At 31.5% G+C, this 21,715-nt stretch overlaps 1 protein-coding gene across 1 annotated transcript in view; it reads left to right on the forward strand.

Annotated features, from left to right (window-relative positions):
* Nucleotides 1-21,715, forward strand: part of LOC119634401 — a 28,290-nt gene that overhangs the window by 2,071 nt on the left and 4,504 nt on the right. The window contains exon 7 of the mRNA XM_038028538.1: nucleotides 19,482-19,650. Coding sequence (XP_037884466.1) covers nucleotides 19,482-19,650 — 169 coding nt within the window. The remainder of the gene's footprint in view (nucleotides 1-19,481; nucleotides 19,651-21,715) is intronic.

The raw sequence follows: 21,715 nt of genomic DNA on the forward strand, positions 1-21,715 counted from the left end.
GAGCCGCTTCGGAAATGGACAAACGCTAAAGTGTCGAAAGTGATAATTGATTTTAGTCTCGTATTTATGCATTTAAAATCTTTGCAAGGCGGAAAGGCACACTTAACCACAACTTTTCAGATGATTTAATCCTCTGAAAGAAGGAATTATAAAAAGCAGATCAAAACTACGAGCTTTAATCATAATCCACTATTATTATGATGTAGCATTAGAAGGTTTAATTTAGTCTCGAATGAAATCCGCTTAAGTCAATTGCGTTTTTTTTTTTTTTATATCAGTCATTCGGAAGATGACCCTTATACGCGTAAACGCTGCGCTGATAAGGAAGAATTGGGCAACCACTAGGGTATGCACCTAAATTGGTAAGAGTTATGTATTTGCCGATTAAGCGCCGTCACCACAACGTGTGGCTACAACGAAGTATGGACAAACCGCACTGTGCTTTGAACACGCGAACATCGGCTTAATAGTCGCAATCCTTATCTACTCGACTATGTGGTAGATATTGTTTTTATGAAATTTTATTACAACTCTGTCATCAAAGAGCTGTAAGATTTTTTCTTTGAAGTCGCGTGGAATATTTGCAGCAAAGATGTAGTAAAAATGTTGCATCACATCTTGGCTCGAAAATGGAATCGAAAATTCCCTTGCCGCATCCTTCGCAGAGATGTGTATATAGATTGGTAAAAAAACAAAAACCATCAAGACGTTAAAGACGATGAATGTTCTAGCCGTTTCTAGACCCCTGTCAAGGAGAACGCAAATGTCATTTGCTTCGATATAATGCTCGCATGAAAGCAGGAAAGAGACGTTAATCTAACATCAAAAACAAAAATCAGAACTCTTTCTATGTATAAATCTTTGCTGTCAGAGCAGTATTTCATTATGTAATATTTACGATAATTATTCATAAGTGTATGATGCTATTTAAAATGTAGTCTATCTTGGGGCGAAGAATTAAAGTAAAAACTTTATCTACCTACAATGACGAATTGTTTAAAGCAAGTATTTACTTGTTTTGCAACGCCATAAAACTAATTAAGTTCAAATTTATGGTCTTCGTAATTAACATCACAAACGATGAAATATGTCATAACTTTACCGTCAAACTTTTCAACATTTTTGCGTCTTTTACTTTTACGTAGAATGAAAGCAAAATAACAAAACTCTTTCAACTTTTCCTTCTTACATAATTTATTTGATTAGATACTCTCCACTTGCTTTACAACAAAATTGAAACAAATTATTAAAAGACGAAAAAAAAATCGAACACAAAAAATTAAGTTACAAAAACAAAAAAAAAAAATGGACGATTTTTAAAGTTTGAAAAATTTGCTAAAACATTGTTTAGTCTTTTAGCTTTTCTTTAAAAGTATATTTCATAAAATAATTATGATAAATTAAATATTGACGATTGCCTACTTTTGGGACATAAAAATGTTATTCTTGAATTACATTTTTTGTGAACATTTCCATAAAAAAATAAAGGATCCCGGAGTAGTCTACTTCCATATGATATCGAAACATCTGACACGTTCCGTCACCATCACCATTGTCATCATGAGCTGACAAGATGTTATTACAAACCCACCCACATCACAGAACGACGTGTTAAGAATTTCAATAGTAATAAAAGTAGAAGGAAAAAAAATGTATTTCCACAAATCGTACCAGTGTAACGAAAGTAAAAACGGCACAAAAAAAGATGATAATGATACTTGAAAATAAATTTCTGAAAAGTAAAAGTAATGCGTGTCTCAGCCTATTTTTTGCTTTTTTTTTTTCTTTTTTTTTCCTTTTTTGCGTTTCTCTTTCTTCTTCTTTCCGTTCTCGCTTTAGTTTTAAAAGGAAGTGGGAAAACAAACTGATGGTTGCGTTATACGTGTGCATTTAACGGAATAGCAACATGTTTCCCTTAGTATCGAGATATTTTCTCAAGTCCATGAAACTTTTATGGTTTGTGGTATTTAAAAGAAAAAAAAAAAAAAAAAAAAAAACAAACCCAATTTTTTTATATATGCGGTTAAATACGGTTTTCTTTTCTAACTTACATGAGTTTTATGACATCTATAGACATATGTTAAGGTCATAAATTTTTTATTATAATTATAAAATGCAAGTAAGCACTGAATATGCTTTATTCAGCTTTATTTTCGTGTCGTTAAGTTTTTAGCAAAATTCTTACATATTTTCCGAGAATTATCATAAAAATTAAACGAGAAGGGAGAAGCCATGACCAAGAAATTTACATTAGGTTTGCGGGATGCGAATTAAATGGGATGCGAATTCACTACCATGGTAATTGCAAAACTTTTCTACGTTTGTTCTTCAAAAAATATAATTCAAAAGTTTCTGATAAAAATATTTACGTATTTGCATTTACTCAGTTTTTCTGTAAACGTGGTCGTAAACAATTCACATCCGGATTTAGATTTCATTAAGCTCGTCGTTAGTCCCCAAAACTCAATTGTCTCTGTGACGAAAGTTCAAACAATCGCCGGACGGCCCTTTGGAAATTCTTACATTTAAGTCGAGTTACCATCGCAAGTTGGTTGAGAACTTTTCACATAAGCCGTTTAAGTTGCATTTTCGGTTATCTTCTTTAGATGCGAATGCAAGAACTTATGTAGTACAGATATGTCCTTACGGATTCTTCTTTCCTTTAACGAGCACGAGATGAATTCAATTTAATATTAAATCACTTTCGATTTCGTTATAGTCCAAATGAAATTCAGCTTTAATTCAATCCTTTTGCAATTCTTCTTCAGTTCTATTTCAATTTCAAATTCAAAAACATTCTCATTTATTGCAATTCAATTTAAATATTTCTGACGATTTATATAGACGTATATATATGGTATTTATTTGTATTGTCTCTATGCTAAAAAATCATAGTATCATAGCTCCAAGCTGCAAGTCCTTTAGTTAAATGATTTCACGAACCTTTGAACACTTTTTGCTCTGATGAATTTCTTCTGAAAGTTATTCGGCAACCAAAGTGTATACCAATTATTTCGCTTAAATGAAGATCTTAAGGTCAACAATCGAAGACGTTTCAATTGTTTTAAAAAAGTCATCAAAAATTGTGACTTCTTAATGCCGAGTCAATTTTTATACATTATTTTTAAAACGAAACGAGAATAGTCGATGAAAATGATTTTTAATTTAGCTAAGAAACAAACATGTTGGAAACAGATATTCACTTAGTCCTATATTAAGAATTTTATGTAACAGAACTGAGATATTAGTTGCCAGGACACTTTATGCGAAATTCCTAAGCGGAGAGCAAAACTGTGTTTGATGAACTTACGCCACAGCGTAAATGAAAGGGTAGATTGCCGAGAAAGGCGGTGGAGAGCGGACAAGCTATCATCGAACGTATTTAGGAAAATAAAAAATACCAGAAGATGAGCCTCCATCAAAACACGCAGACAAGAGTTCCGCCCAAGCTTACACGACGCAGCACATGCGGCAATAGAAGAACTTTCCGAAGGGAAAGAAAGTGAAATGTGATACGCCTTATGATATACGCCTTAGGAAGAATCTTTTTAATATATATCCTAAAATAGTTTCTTATCCTAGACACGATTTTTACATTCATACATCAAATGAGTTTGGTATCACGCCTTGCTGCCTTCTATAGAAAGTATAAGTATCGGCATCTCTAAGGTCATTCTTTTCAGCTATGCCGTTTAGAGACTCCGCCCATTCTCAAACTTAACATATGAACAGTTTTAAATGTTTATATCCATCTTTGTTAATTTGAGACTTAAATGGACAGATTGACAACTAAATTGATGATTGATGATTAAATGGATTTAGATTAATAAGTGAATTATTGAAATTACTCTCGATCTGTTAATGGAGATTTAAAAAAATTGCAACAGAAAGCTTACGCTTGAGCTTGAAAATTTAAATAGAGCGACCATGAACACAAGCGCATACTTGAAAAGATCAGGTCTAAAGTGGTTCTGCTCTACAAGTTGTTATGAAATTCCGGTCAATATTGCATACAACAGCCGGATGACCAAGATTCATTCCACGATCAACTGTTTTTACATGAGATAATTATAAGTCAACTTTCAGGCGCGATTCGCCATTTTCAACTCTTTCCTCTGTAGAGGAATTCCATGACTAATCAAATATAAATGCGAACGAATGTATGCTATGTGTTCTCACTAATTATTGTTCATCCCATTTTGGTTAGAAAATATATCTTAAAGTGATTCTCATGGCTTTTATATCAACTTTAAATACAAGTTTGCTCGTTTTACATATTTTCGTATTCCGACGTTGCGTAAAAAGGCAATCATCCCCCAAGTTCCGCACGTAAGTATAATAAAATTTATTTTAAATAAATTCCTTATTATAAAAAATTAGAAAAAAAAAGCGAATAAAAAGTGTTAATAAGACTTAACATCACAACGTAAAGGGTGATAGACTGAGCTGTACATATAGATTTAAAAGCCAGAGAGAGATTGTGTTCAGTTTCGATCCAATTGTTAAACATGCTATACCACACAAGCATTGTAAATATCTTCATAGCATTTACTTTAAATTTCGCTTCGGTGTAAGTCACCGAGATTCTCATGCTGCGGATAGGCCGACCCGGCCGATTGGGCCGGATAAAAACGAAACTGGGAGCTAATCGCTAATGCTTTACAAATCTAATAACAAAATTTGTATACCCTATCAAGGTGAGAGTGCAAAAGTATTTCAAATGTTTTGAATACATTTAAGACAAAAACAAATCGTCTATTTGTGTTTTTTTTGTTTTTTTTTTTTTTTTGTGTATTTTGGATAAAATCTACAGAGATACTAGCAGCAAATCTACCCTTGGTTATTTTAAAGTTTTTTTTTTTTGGTTAGTGATGCCAGACACGTCTCAGACAGATGACAGTATATGTAAAAATATTTTGTCTTATATTCGGTAGTTTTTATTCTACACATATAGTCTTGAAAGGATAGAAAATAAAATTTTATTTTCACCTTTGCCTGGTGTTTCCTGTGGTTGCCTTTGCAGGTTCCTTTTGAAATGACACGCACGCATACATCCAAAAAGAAATACGAGATAAATAAAAACAAACTTTTATTAGAAAATTTTTAGAAATTTGGCAATAAAAAGTAGGTAATAGGATTTATATCAATATAAACAATTTTCGAGTATATTTTTAATTTTGTAAACTTTGCCAAGGCCTGGGTAATTTTGTCTATTTCTCGGAACAATCTCTATGATTTATTTCTTTTTTAATGTACAAAATTAGGCTTACCATTTTATTTTAAAATTCAAAATATAGCCAAGCACTTCTTTGTAAAGATTTCTAGATCTTGTGGCAAAAAGAAAATAAATTCATTCAAATAAATAAATTAAAAATTATTAAAACTATTTTAGAAGTGATTTAAACGAATTAAAAAGATTTTCAAAGCTCTCTTTAAGGCGTCTCCAATTCATCGATAAATATTGCCTACTTTGTGATCGAAATAAATACACGCGTAAGTGCAAGGTGTTGTTTTCTTTCGTAATTTTTAAATTGTTTCATAAAATTTTATTAATACTTTCTTTTTGCTAAATAATTTTTGTATTCTCTACAATATTCTACAATAGTCTACAATAGAAAAGTCGATCTTGCTTTAAAGTTAACTCTTTTTTACCATACGATATTCTGTTTAAGTAGCCATCGCTATTAAGGGGAAAAAAAAGGGAAAAGAAATACGAAAGAGAGGCAAAAAATTTTATTTAAGAAATTTACAAAATTAAAAACCGTAAATTTTCACCATCCGGGTATGCCATTATTTTGATGCTATCGAAGCAAAATGCACAAGCACCGTAAAAAATTGTCAGTATTCATAACGCATTGAAACATTCTGCACCTAAAATGAGTTTTTCACATATATTTTCTTTTATTTTTATTTCTTCTGTTTTTTTTTTTTTTATTGTGCCTCCTTTACGTTTATATATGCATGTGTAAATTTTACATGACACCTAATAGTGGTTGGCATTTGTTACCGCTGGAGTTTTATGGTGACAATTTTCACGGCTTTCAAAAACCAAACCAAACCCCTAAAAAGCGTACAAGTAAATATGCTTCGAGGGAGAGTAGGATTATAGTAAAGGAATGTTTGTTATTATGTTTCTTTTTTTTTCTATATGAAGAAGAAGATCGAAAAGAAAAAAAAATTTCAAGTTTGTAAGTTCAAGTATTTTTTTTTTGTTATTTCTTTTCTTATTTTTTTTTTTATTTCGCTTTGCACTTACCTTCAAAAGAACAATAAACGGGAAGTGTTTTACCCGCAACCCCCAACCACAAAGACCGTTATATTAGTACCTGTAATGCTTACTTGACTCCTTCTCCTTCTCCATTAGTATAACAAAGCAATTCAGTCCTTTTCTATGTCACTGTATTGTACGAGTGAGCGTATTGTTCACCTTTAGCTGATGTTTGACAATGAAAACCATGAACGAAAAGGCGATATACAAACATATGAAGACAGAAGACCGAGAAAAAATGGGAAAGAAACTTTTAGCATTTCGTAATTTCACGCGCGACTTAATCATTATATATGCTTGTACACACGCATAAGCACACTCACCATTCTATTAAAGGTATGCAGGCCGGAGGATAAACATTTGACAATGGCTTACAAGGTAATACAATGTGACTTTTAAGTGTTAGTAAAAATATAATAAAATCAAGTACTTACCTTCTTCTTTTTTCCACTCCCTAGCTATTAAATTCAAAGCGTTTTCTCGCTTCCGGTTTCAGCATAATTTACAGTTGAAGAGAATTGAATAAAAAACAGTGAAAAGAAAGCCATTGTCTATCAAGTTTTCCCAGTAAAGGAAAAAAATGTATAGACAAACACTTGGTGGCCTTTTTTTCTTTTATTTTACATTACTTTTTTGTTATCAAATTACTTCCTTTTATCTTTTAATTGTAGGGGTAAAAATGATTTATTTCTTTTGTAAGAGAAGAAAAAAAAAAAAACAGCCTTTAAACAATGAAGTCAAGTCTATTAGCAGCCTACAAACAGATAACATTTGCTGTTTAAATGCATGCCACCTAAACGTAGGCAAGAGTCCTTTTTCTTTTTGCTTTTATAACGCGAAACCTTTTTCACAGAATTTTTGCAAAATTTTAAAAGAAAAATATATCTAAGCTTCGTGAAAAATATTGCGAAAAATATTCTTAATATAATCTGTTGATACTAATAAAGAATTTTATTTGATTTCCCAAGCAAAACAAATAAATACTACGATCTCTGCTTCTAGGATTTTGCGTTTTATCGAGCATCGTCGAGCGTCGTTATGACAAGATTCATAATAACAAAAAGTCTTCCTAAATTTGAAGCGATTTTATTATGAAATATTTGTGCAAAAAGTATTTATTAGCTCCGTTAAAATAGACATTAATAAAATAGTTAAGCGAACGTGGCCTAGGTATAAGCAAAATTTCACCAATTTTCTTGCAAACGTGAAATCAATATCTTGTTGCATCTCAAAAAATTTTATAGAAAATATTTGAAGAATTTGCATAACAAATATACACCGATTTATATGTAACGAATTCTTACTGATTTCTATTTAAAATAAATATTACCATAAATAGAAAGGTATATGCGTCGACGAATAGGCGGACCTATTAAAGTCAAATCAAATGAATCGCTTATCTGTAAAAAACTTTTTTTCGAAAAAAGCTAATGAGGAACTAATGTACATAATTTTATTTTCTATTATATTCTAGATTGGACGAGCATTCGCGCAGATCATCCAAAAGAGAAGAAAAGTCGAAGATTTCCACATAATTAGAATATCATTCACATATGTGACCGGAAGCCTATAGAGCTTACCTGGAAATCACCAACCGCGTACAACGAAGACATCAGACAGTTGTGAACGATCGGAGTACGTTCAAAACTCTAAATACTGTTGGGCATCGGTGTAATAGGGGCTCTGTTGAGCTTGTGTGCACGTGAGGTTTTATATTTAGGAAAACTGTTCTAAAGACAGGGATTTGTCAGTGTATTCGGCCTTCTCATTCACTCGACCTGAAGATGCCCACTTGACACGCTACTGCGACTCATTGTCTTTCAAGCGCGTCCAAATATTTCCGCTTTCAATTCGCATGAACACAAACTCTCTGTCCTGTCTTTCCTCTCTCCCTTCCTATAATTCGCCCAAACTGACATCGTATCCACACACACAGGACACTTCTCCTAAATAGCTGGTCGTAGACGAAAGAAAAAAGATGTGGAACCACCTATTAGAAATTCGTTGCATAAATTTTTGATTTTTAAAACATTTTTAATCTTTGATTCCACTTGGAATATAAAGGGTTACGGATAGCTTTTATGATCCACAAATCATCTGTGAAAGTAATTATACTAAGTAAGTAAGTCTTGCGAGCAAGGTTTTTTGGCTTGAAGTTTAGTTTTCGCTTCAGTTGTAAATGGCATCTACTATTGTATAGGTAGGAGTCGTTATTCTTAAAACTATTCGTGAAAAAGAGACGCCAATCATTATTTTCCTCTGCGATTAGTTCATCGAAGACAGTATTTGGCGCACATCCTTTTTTGAATGTTGAAAGAGTGATATCACAAGAGTTGACTTTTAGAGCTCACAGCAGATTGCATCCCGGCAAACGTTAAGGTCGATGTGTTCTTCTTTTATGTAGTATGTGTGTAGAATAGTTAATCGCGAATTAGCATCTTTTGATTTTTTTAGCAATAATAGCTCTTTTACATCTTCGCTAAGTCGGAAATTGCTAGAATTGAGGAGTTGCGTGATGAACTTTGCTTTTGAACTCATGGACTCTATTAATTTTGAGGGCTGGAAACCCGTCTCGGCAATGATGTTTTTGACGAGTATCTTTCGGAAATTATATGCCCTAGCTTTGACCATTTCGTGATAAAAATCTCAGTTTTAAAAAAAATTTGATTGTTCTATTTTCTGTTATTATTATTATTATCATTATTATTATTATAGTAACTAATTTAGTTAGAGAAACAAATTCAAAGACGAACGTTCTAAAGAACTAGGATCTGAGGCCATCGGTGTCATTGAAAACACTACCGCATTTGAGTTTTGAGTCCACGACGATTGAGTTCTTAGTCGAGTTAGCCCTTAGCCTATTCGGACGCTTCCGAATTCTCAAATATTTTCTTTCTTCCTTTGCTTTTTCAGGATCGACTTTATCGGGTTCCATTAGAAAACTCTATGCCTAAATTCGACAAAGTACTTTTTTATTTTTATGTCATGTATATTATAATATACATATATATATTTTTTTTTAACGTGTCTTATAAGTATAAACACTGTGCTGTGCAGAGAGTCGTGGGGAAACAGAGAAAAAGAGGTATAGGGAGTAATGGCAGGCTAGCGGGTAGCGTGTGTCCAATCGGTAAGTTTTATATCTTTACCGGCTCAATACTCACCTCAAGCTACAACCGAGTATGCACTACCGCGATTTATAGTAGTAGTTGTGTGTAGCATTTATCCTTATTATTGGGCATAAGTTGTCTAAGTCGAGTGGAGAATAAATGCCGCTCATGGCATTTTCAATCTTACTGCCACTGATTCTTGCCATCGGGGAGCTCATAAGAAGAGCTTGCGTACCCTTAATCATTTTAATTTTAATTTAACTAAAAAAAGTGGCTTTAATTTTGAAAATAATTTATTTATTTATATTATTTTTTTTCTTTTTTGATTGAGAATACGTTTAAACTTTAAGATTACGTTTAAACTTTAAATAAAAACAATTTTTAATTTCCCATACTGAGCACAACTTTACATTAAGTGCAATCAAATTAAAATTTCACTTAAAACGTAAACGGAATTCTTATTCACTCTCTCTCTCTCTCTCTCTCTCTCTCTCTATCTCTATCTCTACCTAAGTTTCATTCATTACCTTAAACCTGTTCATTTCTGTGAATAATTTTTATTTTAGAGAATTCTCGTTTTTCCTTTAACTTTTTGTTACTTTCGAAAGTGCAACATAATCGTATTAGAAAATGTTGTTAAGCTACTGGGCCAGCGGCTGCTGGTGGCCCAGTATTTGTGGTATATACGTATCGTGTACGTGCATGTGTACGTTTAATTGTAAATGTGTACGTACGGTCTCAGTCTATGATTTGAACGTAAATTTGTACAAAATGTGTCCTTAAGTGGGATTTGCAGCATGATGTTACAACAACAATGACTCAAGTAATACATGCTGACAAGATCTTGTAATTGCATTACTTCCCATGACAACGTCAACGTAGATACAAAGTTCTACTCGCACATCTTCTACGTACGTTAAAGAAATAAACAACGACAACAACAACAATAATAACATATGTCCAAATGCCAGGTAATTGTCTTTCAAAGCATTAATATCGATAAGAACACTTGAGTTGATGATGAAAAGCTAGAAAACCACGCAAACCAAACAACGAGAAAAAATAAAAAATAAATAAATAAATAAAAAATAAATAAATAAATAAATAAAATAAAGCAAACACAAGAGTAAATGGAAAATGTTTAAAAATGGAATTTACTAAAAGGAAAGAAGCAAAAAGAAAAAGAAAATAAAAAATAGATGTGAGAAAGAAAGAAGTCTTTAAATATCATTTCAATGATTGCGCAAACTATGCGTATATGCTAAACCGAAAAGTATGCTATAATATGTCAGGCGAAATTTAAATGTTACCGCGAATGAATGTGTTTTATTATTTAAATTAAAACCACAAATTACAATTTAATTTTAACCTGACACATTAAATAGACGTTAGAATGAAGCGTGCACAAACACCCGAACGTGTATACAAACACGCATTCATGCATTGCCTGGATAAGGTTTTGAAAGAGATTTCAATGTAGTTGCATACAGGTTAGGCATGTATGCAGTACGCTTCTATAAAACATAGGAGCACGGTACACAATTTCCTTTTTCCTTTTTCTGTCAGCCGTTATTGCTCTCTATCTCTATCTATCTTCCTTTCTCTAACTTTATTTCTCTATCTCGCTTTATATGGCCTAAAAAATTCAAAAGCATTTCATACTAACGCGAAAGCCAAGAAAATTTATTACTTTTTTGAAAGGTGTCGAGGACGAGAGACTGAAAGAGAGCGAGAGAGAGAGAGAAGAGGTATAGAGAGAAAGTAGATCGCAAAAACAACGCAAAAATAAATAATTAAACTTTCGTTGCACAGAAATGCTCAAAAAAAGAAATTTAACAAACTTGAATTTAAAAAAAAGAAATTCGGTAATTTTTTGTTTTACGGAGGATTAGTTGAAAAACCTTTACCATCCACAGCTAAATGATAAATAACTATAAAAATCTTTTGTTTTTTCCTTTCTGCATTTGTGCTGCTACATAGCTTCTGCCTTAGCCGAACATATCGACCAAGCATCCAAATCTTTTCGAAACACCGAAAAAAGTAAAAACTAATGAATGGGAAAAAATTGAAGAAAAATTCTTTTGCAATAAAAAAACAAAAATTATACAGCAATGCCATTCCAATGCTATTTGCTATATGTCGCCAAGTATAGAAAGCGAGAAAGAGAGAGAGAAACGAGTTCCATTTTACTATCGAAAGAGTAAAAGTTTGATTAAAACAAATGACAAGATTTATACGACAACTAATAGCAGACGACAGTTGTTTGGTTGAAAATATTTTCATTATAAAAGAAAGTATGCTTTTGGCAAAAAAACGGTCATTTTTAACCTTTATAGCGTTCTTGTTATCATTTGAAAATTTTACTTGATTTAAAGAAGAAATGATTACAAAAAAAATATCAAACAAAATTTAAAGCAAATTTATGAAAAGTGAAGTGAACACAGTTATCTTTCTATTCTCACCAATCATACTTAAGTCTCTACAAGACACTACAAAATGATCGTAAAGTTTCCAGTTATAGAGAAATGATTCATAATTGATAAAGGATTGCCTTCGACAAGGGGAAGTCTCAAGACCTTCCTTCTATATTTAAAACACCGTTGAATACGGACATAGCAATGATGTATAAATCTTACCACTATTAATGAATCCCTACGATATTTACATAGTATCAACTATGGAACGAAACACATCTAAATTTCATAACATTTTGATCCTTTGTTTACAAGTTACTTACGTTTTAGTGAGCCTACTTCTGTTTTTATAAAACAATGGACAAATTGAATTTAATGTGTTATACTCATCTGATTCCAGGACATTCCTTAAATCGGTCACTGCTTTTCTGCACTGCCCGAAAGTACCAGCAGTCTTTATTTCATATCACGATCATGGAATGATAGCAATATATATAAAAATATTCCGTCTGTCTGTTTACTGCGCTTAACAACTGCACGTCAATTTCTAACGCAAGTTTTCTTTAAGATAAGGCGGCCCTTATCCAATCGAGATTGTTGAATTTTTTTTTTTTTGCACTTTTGGCTCTTTAAAAACATTGGGAATGGGATGGTTTAAGCCCACCATATCAGTTAGAATATTATAAACAGATTTTTTTTTATTTCTTGAGCCCAAATTATTGACTCCCATCTAAATAGATTTATAGTGGAGCTCCATGTTTTAATGCTCAAAATGAACAGCTTTTCCTACAATAATAATATTTTTTAACCTAATTTGAAAAAAAAAACTGATATATACAATTTCTATTATATTTAGGAATACCAAACTATTGCTTATTAACTGAGTTTAAAGTTTTGCAAAATCTTTAAAAAAAAATTGTATGCAAATTATTCCGGATCGATAATGAGTTATATTTATTATTATTTATTTACAATTTTTAATTTTTTCTTTTATGTGTTTTTGTGCTTAAGGGTAGGCCGCGAAAATTTTTATTTAACTGCCTAAATGTAGGCAACAAAAAATTCCGTTTTTTCTTCTCATAATTAATCTTTTAAATAAATTTTTAATTTATTTAATTTAATTTGAATTTCGTTTATTTTAAATCAAAAGAGAAAAAGCTAACCGTGCTTAGCATTTTTAGTAAGCCCCTGTTAATTATAATTCAAAATTGTTTTAATTAAATTACGATAATTAATTTGTAAAAATATTACTTGTTTATGGCATGTGAAGAATAAATTCATAAATAGAATAACAATGAAAAAAGTGAATATATATATATATATATATGTATATGTAGATGTATATATCTAATAAAATCCAATGCAGGCAACTAGCCATCTATTAATGCCAGCAAATCCCTTTGGAATCATATGTGACCAGTGCAAACAATATGTTAATGATTTGAGATTTATTTAATATTGAAAATAAAAATCTAAAATAAATTTGAATAACAAATAATCCTTTGGCGTAAATTTCATTTTAGGTTTATGAGGTAATGCCCGCAAATGCTTCACTACACAAGACCGGAACTTTAAAAGCTTTAAGTATTCAGATATTCTGTCAGAATTTTCCTTTTCCCCTTGCTTTATTTCTTTAGTTCACCATTATATTTGAAACCACTCTATATTTTCAGAGATTTAAAAACCTATATATAATATATTTTCCCATACTCTACCATCCTAAACGGGAGCAATGTGTGTAGAGACTAAGTGTTGATCTCTGTAAAATTATGTAAAATATGGTTTAGTTATAATAACCACAACACTGATGAGGGTCAATTGTCCATTAATGGATGCAGTGTTATATAAATATGTGTGTTTTGTTATGTATGCTTACTTTCATGTATGTATGTGATGTTCGAATACATTAAATTGGCAAAATACACACAGGAGATTGTGGTTGTGTTTATACATACACATCCGAAATTTGCATAAATTTTCGCCTATATGAATAGTTTATAATGTAAAGTGCCTTTAGATTTAATGATCAGGTTTCTGGTTAATAATACTAAAGGGATTTATTGTTATATCAGAAAAAAAGAAAACAAAAAAAAAAAAAACATAATCAAAAAAACTTTTTTAAATGGATTTTGTTTGCAATATTATATAATAAACCGAGAATTATTATAATTAAAATAGTAACTAAACGATTTTAAATTTCGGATCGCTTTTCCTCACCAAACAAAAGAAAAAATCGAATAATAATGCCGCAAATTTTATAACGAAAAAAGTTTTTGTGAAAAGAGAGCCATTTGTTCAGCTTGAATAGTCGCAAAATGCTATGTGAATGCAATCAAACTTAATTAACAAAAAGTTCCTATCCATTCCCTCTCGCTAATCCTTTCTGGCTTCAGCATTTCCTCCACTCGTCTTCGACATTTAGCTCTTATTGTGTCCACAGTGTTGCAGTAAAATCTCGGTTATGTTGCACGACTTCCACCATACAAATTCCTCCTGTCACATCCTTTTAACACAAAAGTTACTAATACAATTAAAACATATTCCTAACTTGAGAACTACATTACAAATTCCGAAATCACTTGCTATCTTTCAAATGACATACGATTGGAGCATATAATGTAATAAACCGTTTTTTGCAAAAGAACATTGACTCTCTCAGCCATCACACAATTAAGTATAACCAAATAATAATATTTGAAATTGGAAAACGTTAAAGTGTTTGGGTAAAAAAAGACTGAAGATTAAATTAAAACGGAAATTGTAGTAAACGAATAAACAAAATAACTGCTGATCTAAACAGAAATGAATGATAGCCAGGAGGACGCTGCAAGGATAACAAACTACGACCGTGTAACCGTATAACGACCGCATTGCTTTGGCCAAATACGCCGATATGTGCCATAGTATTAAATACTTAAAGTAGAACGCATACACATGCGATAAAAACTAAGAAACAAATTCAATGATTTCGCGAACGTAGCAATTGTACTCTCTGTTTAAGAAAGGATTCAAAGGACGAGCCAAAAATTGTTGAAATCTCCCTTGGAACGCTTGAGATGTATACCACTAACTTTGACGGGGCCACGATTTGGGGAGCAAGGTGGGTGAGGGAAGACATCTTTCACACGCGCACGCATGCTTTATAATATTCAAAACTATACCATCTTTTCATTATTCTGGATATGTCTGAAATATGATCGCAATCAAATATTAAAAACGGAATATTTATTGCGAAGTTTGTCGTTCGGAAGAAACGTTTGAACTTCTCATTATATATTTCGATCAAATATCTCGACGGACAAGCTGAGGATTTGCCTAGGGTATATATTATTTTACAGGCCTTTCAAGGACATTTCGACGGGTTAGTGATACCCCAAGAATTTAATATATTCCTTAGGCTAAGAAGATGCCTTATTCGCTCTATGAGAAATCTTGGATATTCAAAAGGCATCAGGTCGAAACTGGAAATTTTCTAAGCTCTTTTCAACAAAGATTTTCCTTTTGCATATCCATTCAGTGAAAACAATCGATCCACAATTTTTTAAGCAAGGATACCTTTGTAAATTATTGAAAACTCCATTAGATGGCTCCTTTTTGCTTTTTTCAGTGAAAACATCAAATTTTTAGTTAGTAGTAGAAAATGTTAGCACAAATTGAAATTGAACAAATGCGACGCTTTATTACATGCTTAGCAAATCAGTGGTTTTCGATTGTAATTTTTTTTTTCTCATTTTAAATAAACATTGGAGACTGTACGTTACTTGTAAGTCACTTATTACATTAAAATAAAATTATTGCACTTTTCACTTAATAGTTACGTTTCAAAGTAAATTGTAATCAATTGCTTGAAAAAATGCAAAACTGTGCAAAAAGACATTAATTTCAGTAGATACATAGATAGATAGATAGGTTGAGAGAGAGAGAGAGAGAGAGAGGGAGAGAGAGAGAAGAAAAAGGAAACTCAGTTACAAGCGATGAATGAAAATTGTAAAATTGAGTTATGTTTATCAATATTCTTTCAAGAAAACCGGAAGAGACTAGTTAGTTAGTCGATATATCTACTAAAGCATTTCATTATTTTTATGGGAATATTTCAAATTGCCATAATTTTAGGGATAATAAATTATTCAATTTTATTGCCTACTTTTAAGAGAGATTTTAGTATATATATTTTAAAATCTCAAAATATAAGAAACACTTGGGCATTAAAGCGCTTAGGTAAAGATTTTCAGAAACTTATCTTTGCTATCAATTGATTTTTAATAAGCAGATACCATTGCGTACTTAGGCATTAAAGTGCTTAGGTAAAGATTTTCAAAAATTTATCCTCGCTATCAATTGATTTTTAATAAGCAGATACCATTGCCTTGTATGGTCGTTCGAAACGCTCCGAAAAATGAAAAAAAGCCGGGAAAATGCAATTTGCTTTCTCGGGGTATGCTAAAGCTGTCTGATGCATTTCGGTGACAGAAAGGCAAAATCAAATATCGTATCAAGCTTATTCAAGCATTAAATGCAAATTAGTGCAAACAGACAGTAGGAGAAGAAAAAAACCACATCGCAAAACCCTCCTCTCTCTCTGTCTGACTATGTGTTTGCCACTGTGTCTGTGTGTGTGTGTGTGTGTATGTGTGTGTGTGTGCGTATATGTGTATGCGTGTCTAATGTGGCTATATTGGGGATAGCTTATCGTATTTCGTAATACCCTATATATAGCGAGAATCGAATTGCATAACAACTTTGTACTAACATATGAATACAATCAAACCGCAAGTACAAACAAGCAAATATGTCTGTAGATATATATGCATATACACATACGTGGGTACGTAGGGAAAAAGTGTATTGAAAATATGAAGTAACAAAATAGCAAACAGGAATGAATTGTTTGGGAGAAGGTACAACAATGGCTTAGTTATCAATTTAATGGTGAAAATCTCGCCATGTTCATTACAAGGGAAAATAACGAAGAAAAAATATGGAATAAATTTGAAAGTCGTGAATACGAAATACGGAAATCGCTTGTTGAAAAGCAACGAAATATGAACTTAGGGGAATACACCGCTCACGCGTACATTGTTTAAAGGTTTCCGGCTCCCTTGTTATATCTTTTTTTTCACTTTTTTTTCCTTTTTACTCGCAAACATGTTAAGGTTGAAAAGTTATATGATTTGTAAAATTACAACTGACTTTTTTCTAATTTTTTACATGAATGAACATGAATTTCGAATTGTTGTATAAATTTTTGAAAAGTGACTAAAAGAAAAAGAAAAAAAACGAAATAAAATTAAAGAAAAAGAAAAATAGAGAGAAGAAAAAGCACAATAATTGAATGGAAAACATTGCAAGCGCTAGTTTAATGGAAATCAGGTGCGAAACAATATACACATATACACATATAAAATCGGGTATATCTTCTTTAGTTGGCTTTGTATTTATTACTTCTCTTATTTTCGCATTTCTTCTAATAACTTTAATGATAGCACAATTTTAAGATAAATTATATAAAGAAATGATTTGAATCGTCAATCACTTCTTAAATATTGCTAATAGTAATGCATAACAATGTACCAAAGGCAAGTGAAACGTAAAGAAATAAATTGAGGATTCTGTATACTCCAACACCAATCGGATAAGTGTATAATTTCGAAACTTATTATGTCTTTAAATTGAGTACACTTCTTAAAGGATTTAATTAAAAAAAAAAAAAAAAAAAAAAAAACTAAAAATAAAATATATAAGCAAGGATTATACGTAATATTAATAGGATTAAATTCCCAACCATTTAAAGCTTTTTCAAATATTGTTTTCTTTTCATTTTTTTTTTAAATATACACTTTTAAGGTTTAGATTTACACACACACACACACACACACACGCACACACACACACACACACACACACACGCACATGAAAAGATCCTTAGGGAAGAGAAACAAAGCAAGCGATCAAATCAGGATTAGAATGAATATGTAACGCTTTAATGAAATTCATTGAATTTTAATTATCTATTTATGCATTAATATTTAATGAAGATAATAGTAAGGCTAACAGGACTTTAAATAATTTCCTCTATTATCGGACTTTAAAAATTGATGCGGAAAAATTCAAAAAAAATTTTTTTTTTTTTTTTTTTTTTTTTTTTTTAAATTTTATTATTTTAACAGTTTCGAAAGCTAACGTCTGGTTCGCCGACATCGAAGCGCACATTTATTTGCCTTAATTTGTTGCTGACATCCGCAGTAATGCTTTACAATTTCAGTTGCCCTCGTTGCTTCTTTTTCGGGTAATCATCAGTTCTATTTTTGCTAATTCTTTACATAAAACAAACAAATTATTTGCTTACCTTTGGCCATGTTATGTGCTGTGAACAGTACAGTTCGTGTTTAAGACATTTACATCTCTGTTTAAATTGTAAATAAAAATTTTTCCCTTCACTCAATCCTATTGACTGAGACAGATGCATTCTGCATTTAATTCTGTTATTGACACAGTAATAACAAACAGAGTAAATCCTATAAATATGGCAAATACAACAATTCATCTATGACTGCGTGAAGGGTTAATAAGAAAGAAGAACAAAAAACAGCAAAGGCCGTTTTCCAGGTTGATGTTGAACTTTAAATATAATATATATACATATATATATATATATATATATATATATAAATAATAAATAATTTCATAGTATAAGCGTTATTTGTAGTGACAATGAAAACAAAAGCATTTCAAGTTTAAGAAAATCAATAAACGAATAAATGAGTGAATGAATAAAAAAAAAAAAAAAAAACAAAAAAACTTATGAGAGAAGAAGAATATGAAAATCTTATAAATTCCACAAAAAAAAAAAAATTATGCACTAGGAATTATTAAAGTAGACTTTATTTTGCGTCGTGCGTTGCTTGCTTAAGCCAAATCATTTCGAATTAAGGTTTATCACTTCACCTCAATCCACTTCACTTTTTCTGAATCAAACCAATTGCATGAATGACAATTGCAATACGATATAAGATAAGAAGCGACTGGATAATGATAGAAAGGAAAATTTGAAAATAAAAAGGTTAAACGCTAGCATTAAATATAGATGATATAATAAATACCAATACATAGCAAGATGGAAAGGAAATGTATAGCAAATCTATGAAATTTGAAAACCGAATAAAGATAAAGCATATGATAGATAGTATATAATTTATAATGTGTGCACACTACAAAAAGAATTGTGATCTCGTAGGTTGTCAAGAAAGTCAAGGAACTTGTTTGAATTTTACTTCACTTTAACTTGAATGGATTCCTTAGACTGCGAAGATTTAAACCAAACTCCAAATATGATAATAAGATTACTCTACTTCGGTAAGTGAAAGAAAGCAAATGTGGAGAAGTATGGAATGATATGGAAACATAAGTGAATCTAGCTGACTAGCTGAGGAATTTCGGTCGGAAAAGTTTTTCTACCCAAATGATGATAAAAACCAAGAACAATACACAAGAAAAAACTCCACCAAAAACGATCGGTGTAGAGATAATCCAAAATTTCAATTAAGGACCAAGATGATATTGGGAATTGTCTCAACGTAGGCATGCTTAATAGTTAATGAATTCATTCCAGCGACGGGGTAACGATGAAAAAGTTGGAGAGCCTAGAAAAAGAGATTTGCTTTTCTTGTTTTTATAATAATATCACGATAGGAGTTTTTACACTCGAGATGCTGTAAATGAGCTAAAGAGTATAACAATTGTGGATAATGGCGACAATTTTGTTCTCGATCATTACACAACCTATGACTGTAGTCTTTCGCAGGCTAAACGATTGGTCATTGGTAATTTTCAGTGCAGTTACGACTATAAAAATCCAGAGGTATAAAAATCCCACCATAGACTTGCGAACCAAATGCTTAACCCAAAGCAAAGAAGAGCTTCTAGAAAGAACTTACATTCACTAAGAGTGATGGCATGCATTTAGTGACTGCATCATATTGTCTTATCTGGATCTGGAAAACTATGGCTTAGGATAACCTTTGGCTGTATTTGTTTCGAATAATTAGAACTGAGAAAGCTAGGCAGAGTACAATCAAATTAAAACTTAAGATGACATGGTAAGGAAGCGACGTCTAAAAGTCAAAGAGATGGGAAACTAAATATGAATGAATCAATTGCGAACAGGACCGACATCAACATCACGCATCATGTTAGAATAATAAAAATATTTCTATTTAAATTTATTTTTTCATTAATTTAAGACTTTCGCTTGTACGTCATTCTCTCTTCATTGCTCACTTAGCACTGGCTGATTAACATTTACCATAAAAAAATGTTTCTTTCGTTAGGTTTCGTTCTCGCCCTCCTTACTCTTATTAATCATTGTCTGATAACTTTTTGCAAGTTTCGTCTGCCTGTGAGTTATGTCAAGTCAATTTTATTTTACTTTTGGCAGTCGCAGAGAACTTATATGATAAGGGTGGATTATTTGGCTAAAGGTAGAGAAGTGAATATGTTGAAAAAGTTTAACAATTCACAAGCCCGAAAAGGAAGAAAAACAAAATGGAGCAGAAGAAAACGTAATTAACAAAAGCTTTTTATTATTTGACAAAAGGTCTGGATCTACTTTCGGAAAAATAAGCAACAAACGCTGTTCATCAAGCAAAAGCCTTAAAAATAGCAATAGAAAGAATTTCATTACAAAAAAATTTTGATTAAGCAAACTAATCAAGTATGAAGTCTTTGTGTTGATACATATATATATATATATATATATATATATATATATATATATATATAGATGTGCATGCAGAAGCAAATTAACAGCATTCCTCTTCTATAATGGTATCCTTACGTGGCTATTAGCTATAAATAAGTGGAAAATTGTTCAATTCTTCCTGTGTCTTGATTTCATGAAATTTATGATGTTTACCTATCGAGCTTGACGTTTACGGCTAAACTCTATGTTGTTATGCACCTTTCGATTAGGCTATCGGGTTTAACTTATTTACCATCTTCTAATGTATGCTGCGAGTTTTTCGAAAACAAGTAAATTGCTTACGTGCTTCTCTTCGTTTAATGCCCTACTAGAATCATACAATGGATATGATGAAACAATTATAAACATGTAAAAGTATAACGCGCTACCTATCATTCGCTGCGCGTTCATATCATTATTTGTACTTTGTGTACTTTGGCGTAATAAAAGAAATGAAATGAAACCTTCGCAGTGTGTATCGCAATATGTGAGGGAAATATGAAACTGAAAACGAAACAGTCTAAACTGGCAAAATAGTTAATTATGTCCAACGTACTCTAAGGCATCTTTATAATTATTGTTGCCGCTGTAATTATGTTCGACGTCAAGCCAGTTAAGGTTCCCAAATTAATCAAAAACTGAAAGTAGAGACCAGCTAATAAACTGTTGTTGGCTTTTGCCTTATATACTATTTAGACCGTAAAAGTAAGGTCAACAGGATGACCAAAGAACGTTGCAAAATTTTAATTTCTCTTTAGTTACTTTACGCAAAATACAAAAGAACTAACATCCAAGAGGATATGTTAAATGGTTTACGTAAAATTTTGCAGACAAGTTTTAAAGGTTAAAAGTAAAAATTTATTCATATTCATCAAATGAAAATCAAGTAATATAGCGAATATATATGAAGTAAAGTTAAAGAGCAATTAGCTTAATTAAGAAAAGAATTAATGATGTATACCTTCTATTTTCTATTTCCGTTCATTTATTCATTTATATTTTGCATATTCTTTTAAATAGACTGCTCTCCTTCTTGCAGATAACGGCCAATGCAATATGAAACATTCTCGGAATTATATTATTTCCCCTTATTTAATGTACAATTTAAAATATTTTTTCAACTTCCAGACGTTATTCTTTTGAAGTAATGTTTGTCTGTCTGCTTTGCGAAAAAAAAAAAAAAAAA

The sequence above is a fragment of the Glossina fuscipes genome, unplaced genomic scaffold, assembly GCF_014805625.2.
Source record: "Glossina fuscipes isolate IAEA_lab_2018 unplaced genomic scaffold, Yale_Gfus_2 0, whole genome shotgun sequence".
NCBI lineage: Eukaryota > Metazoa > Arthropoda > Insecta > Diptera > Glossinidae > Glossina > Glossina fuscipes.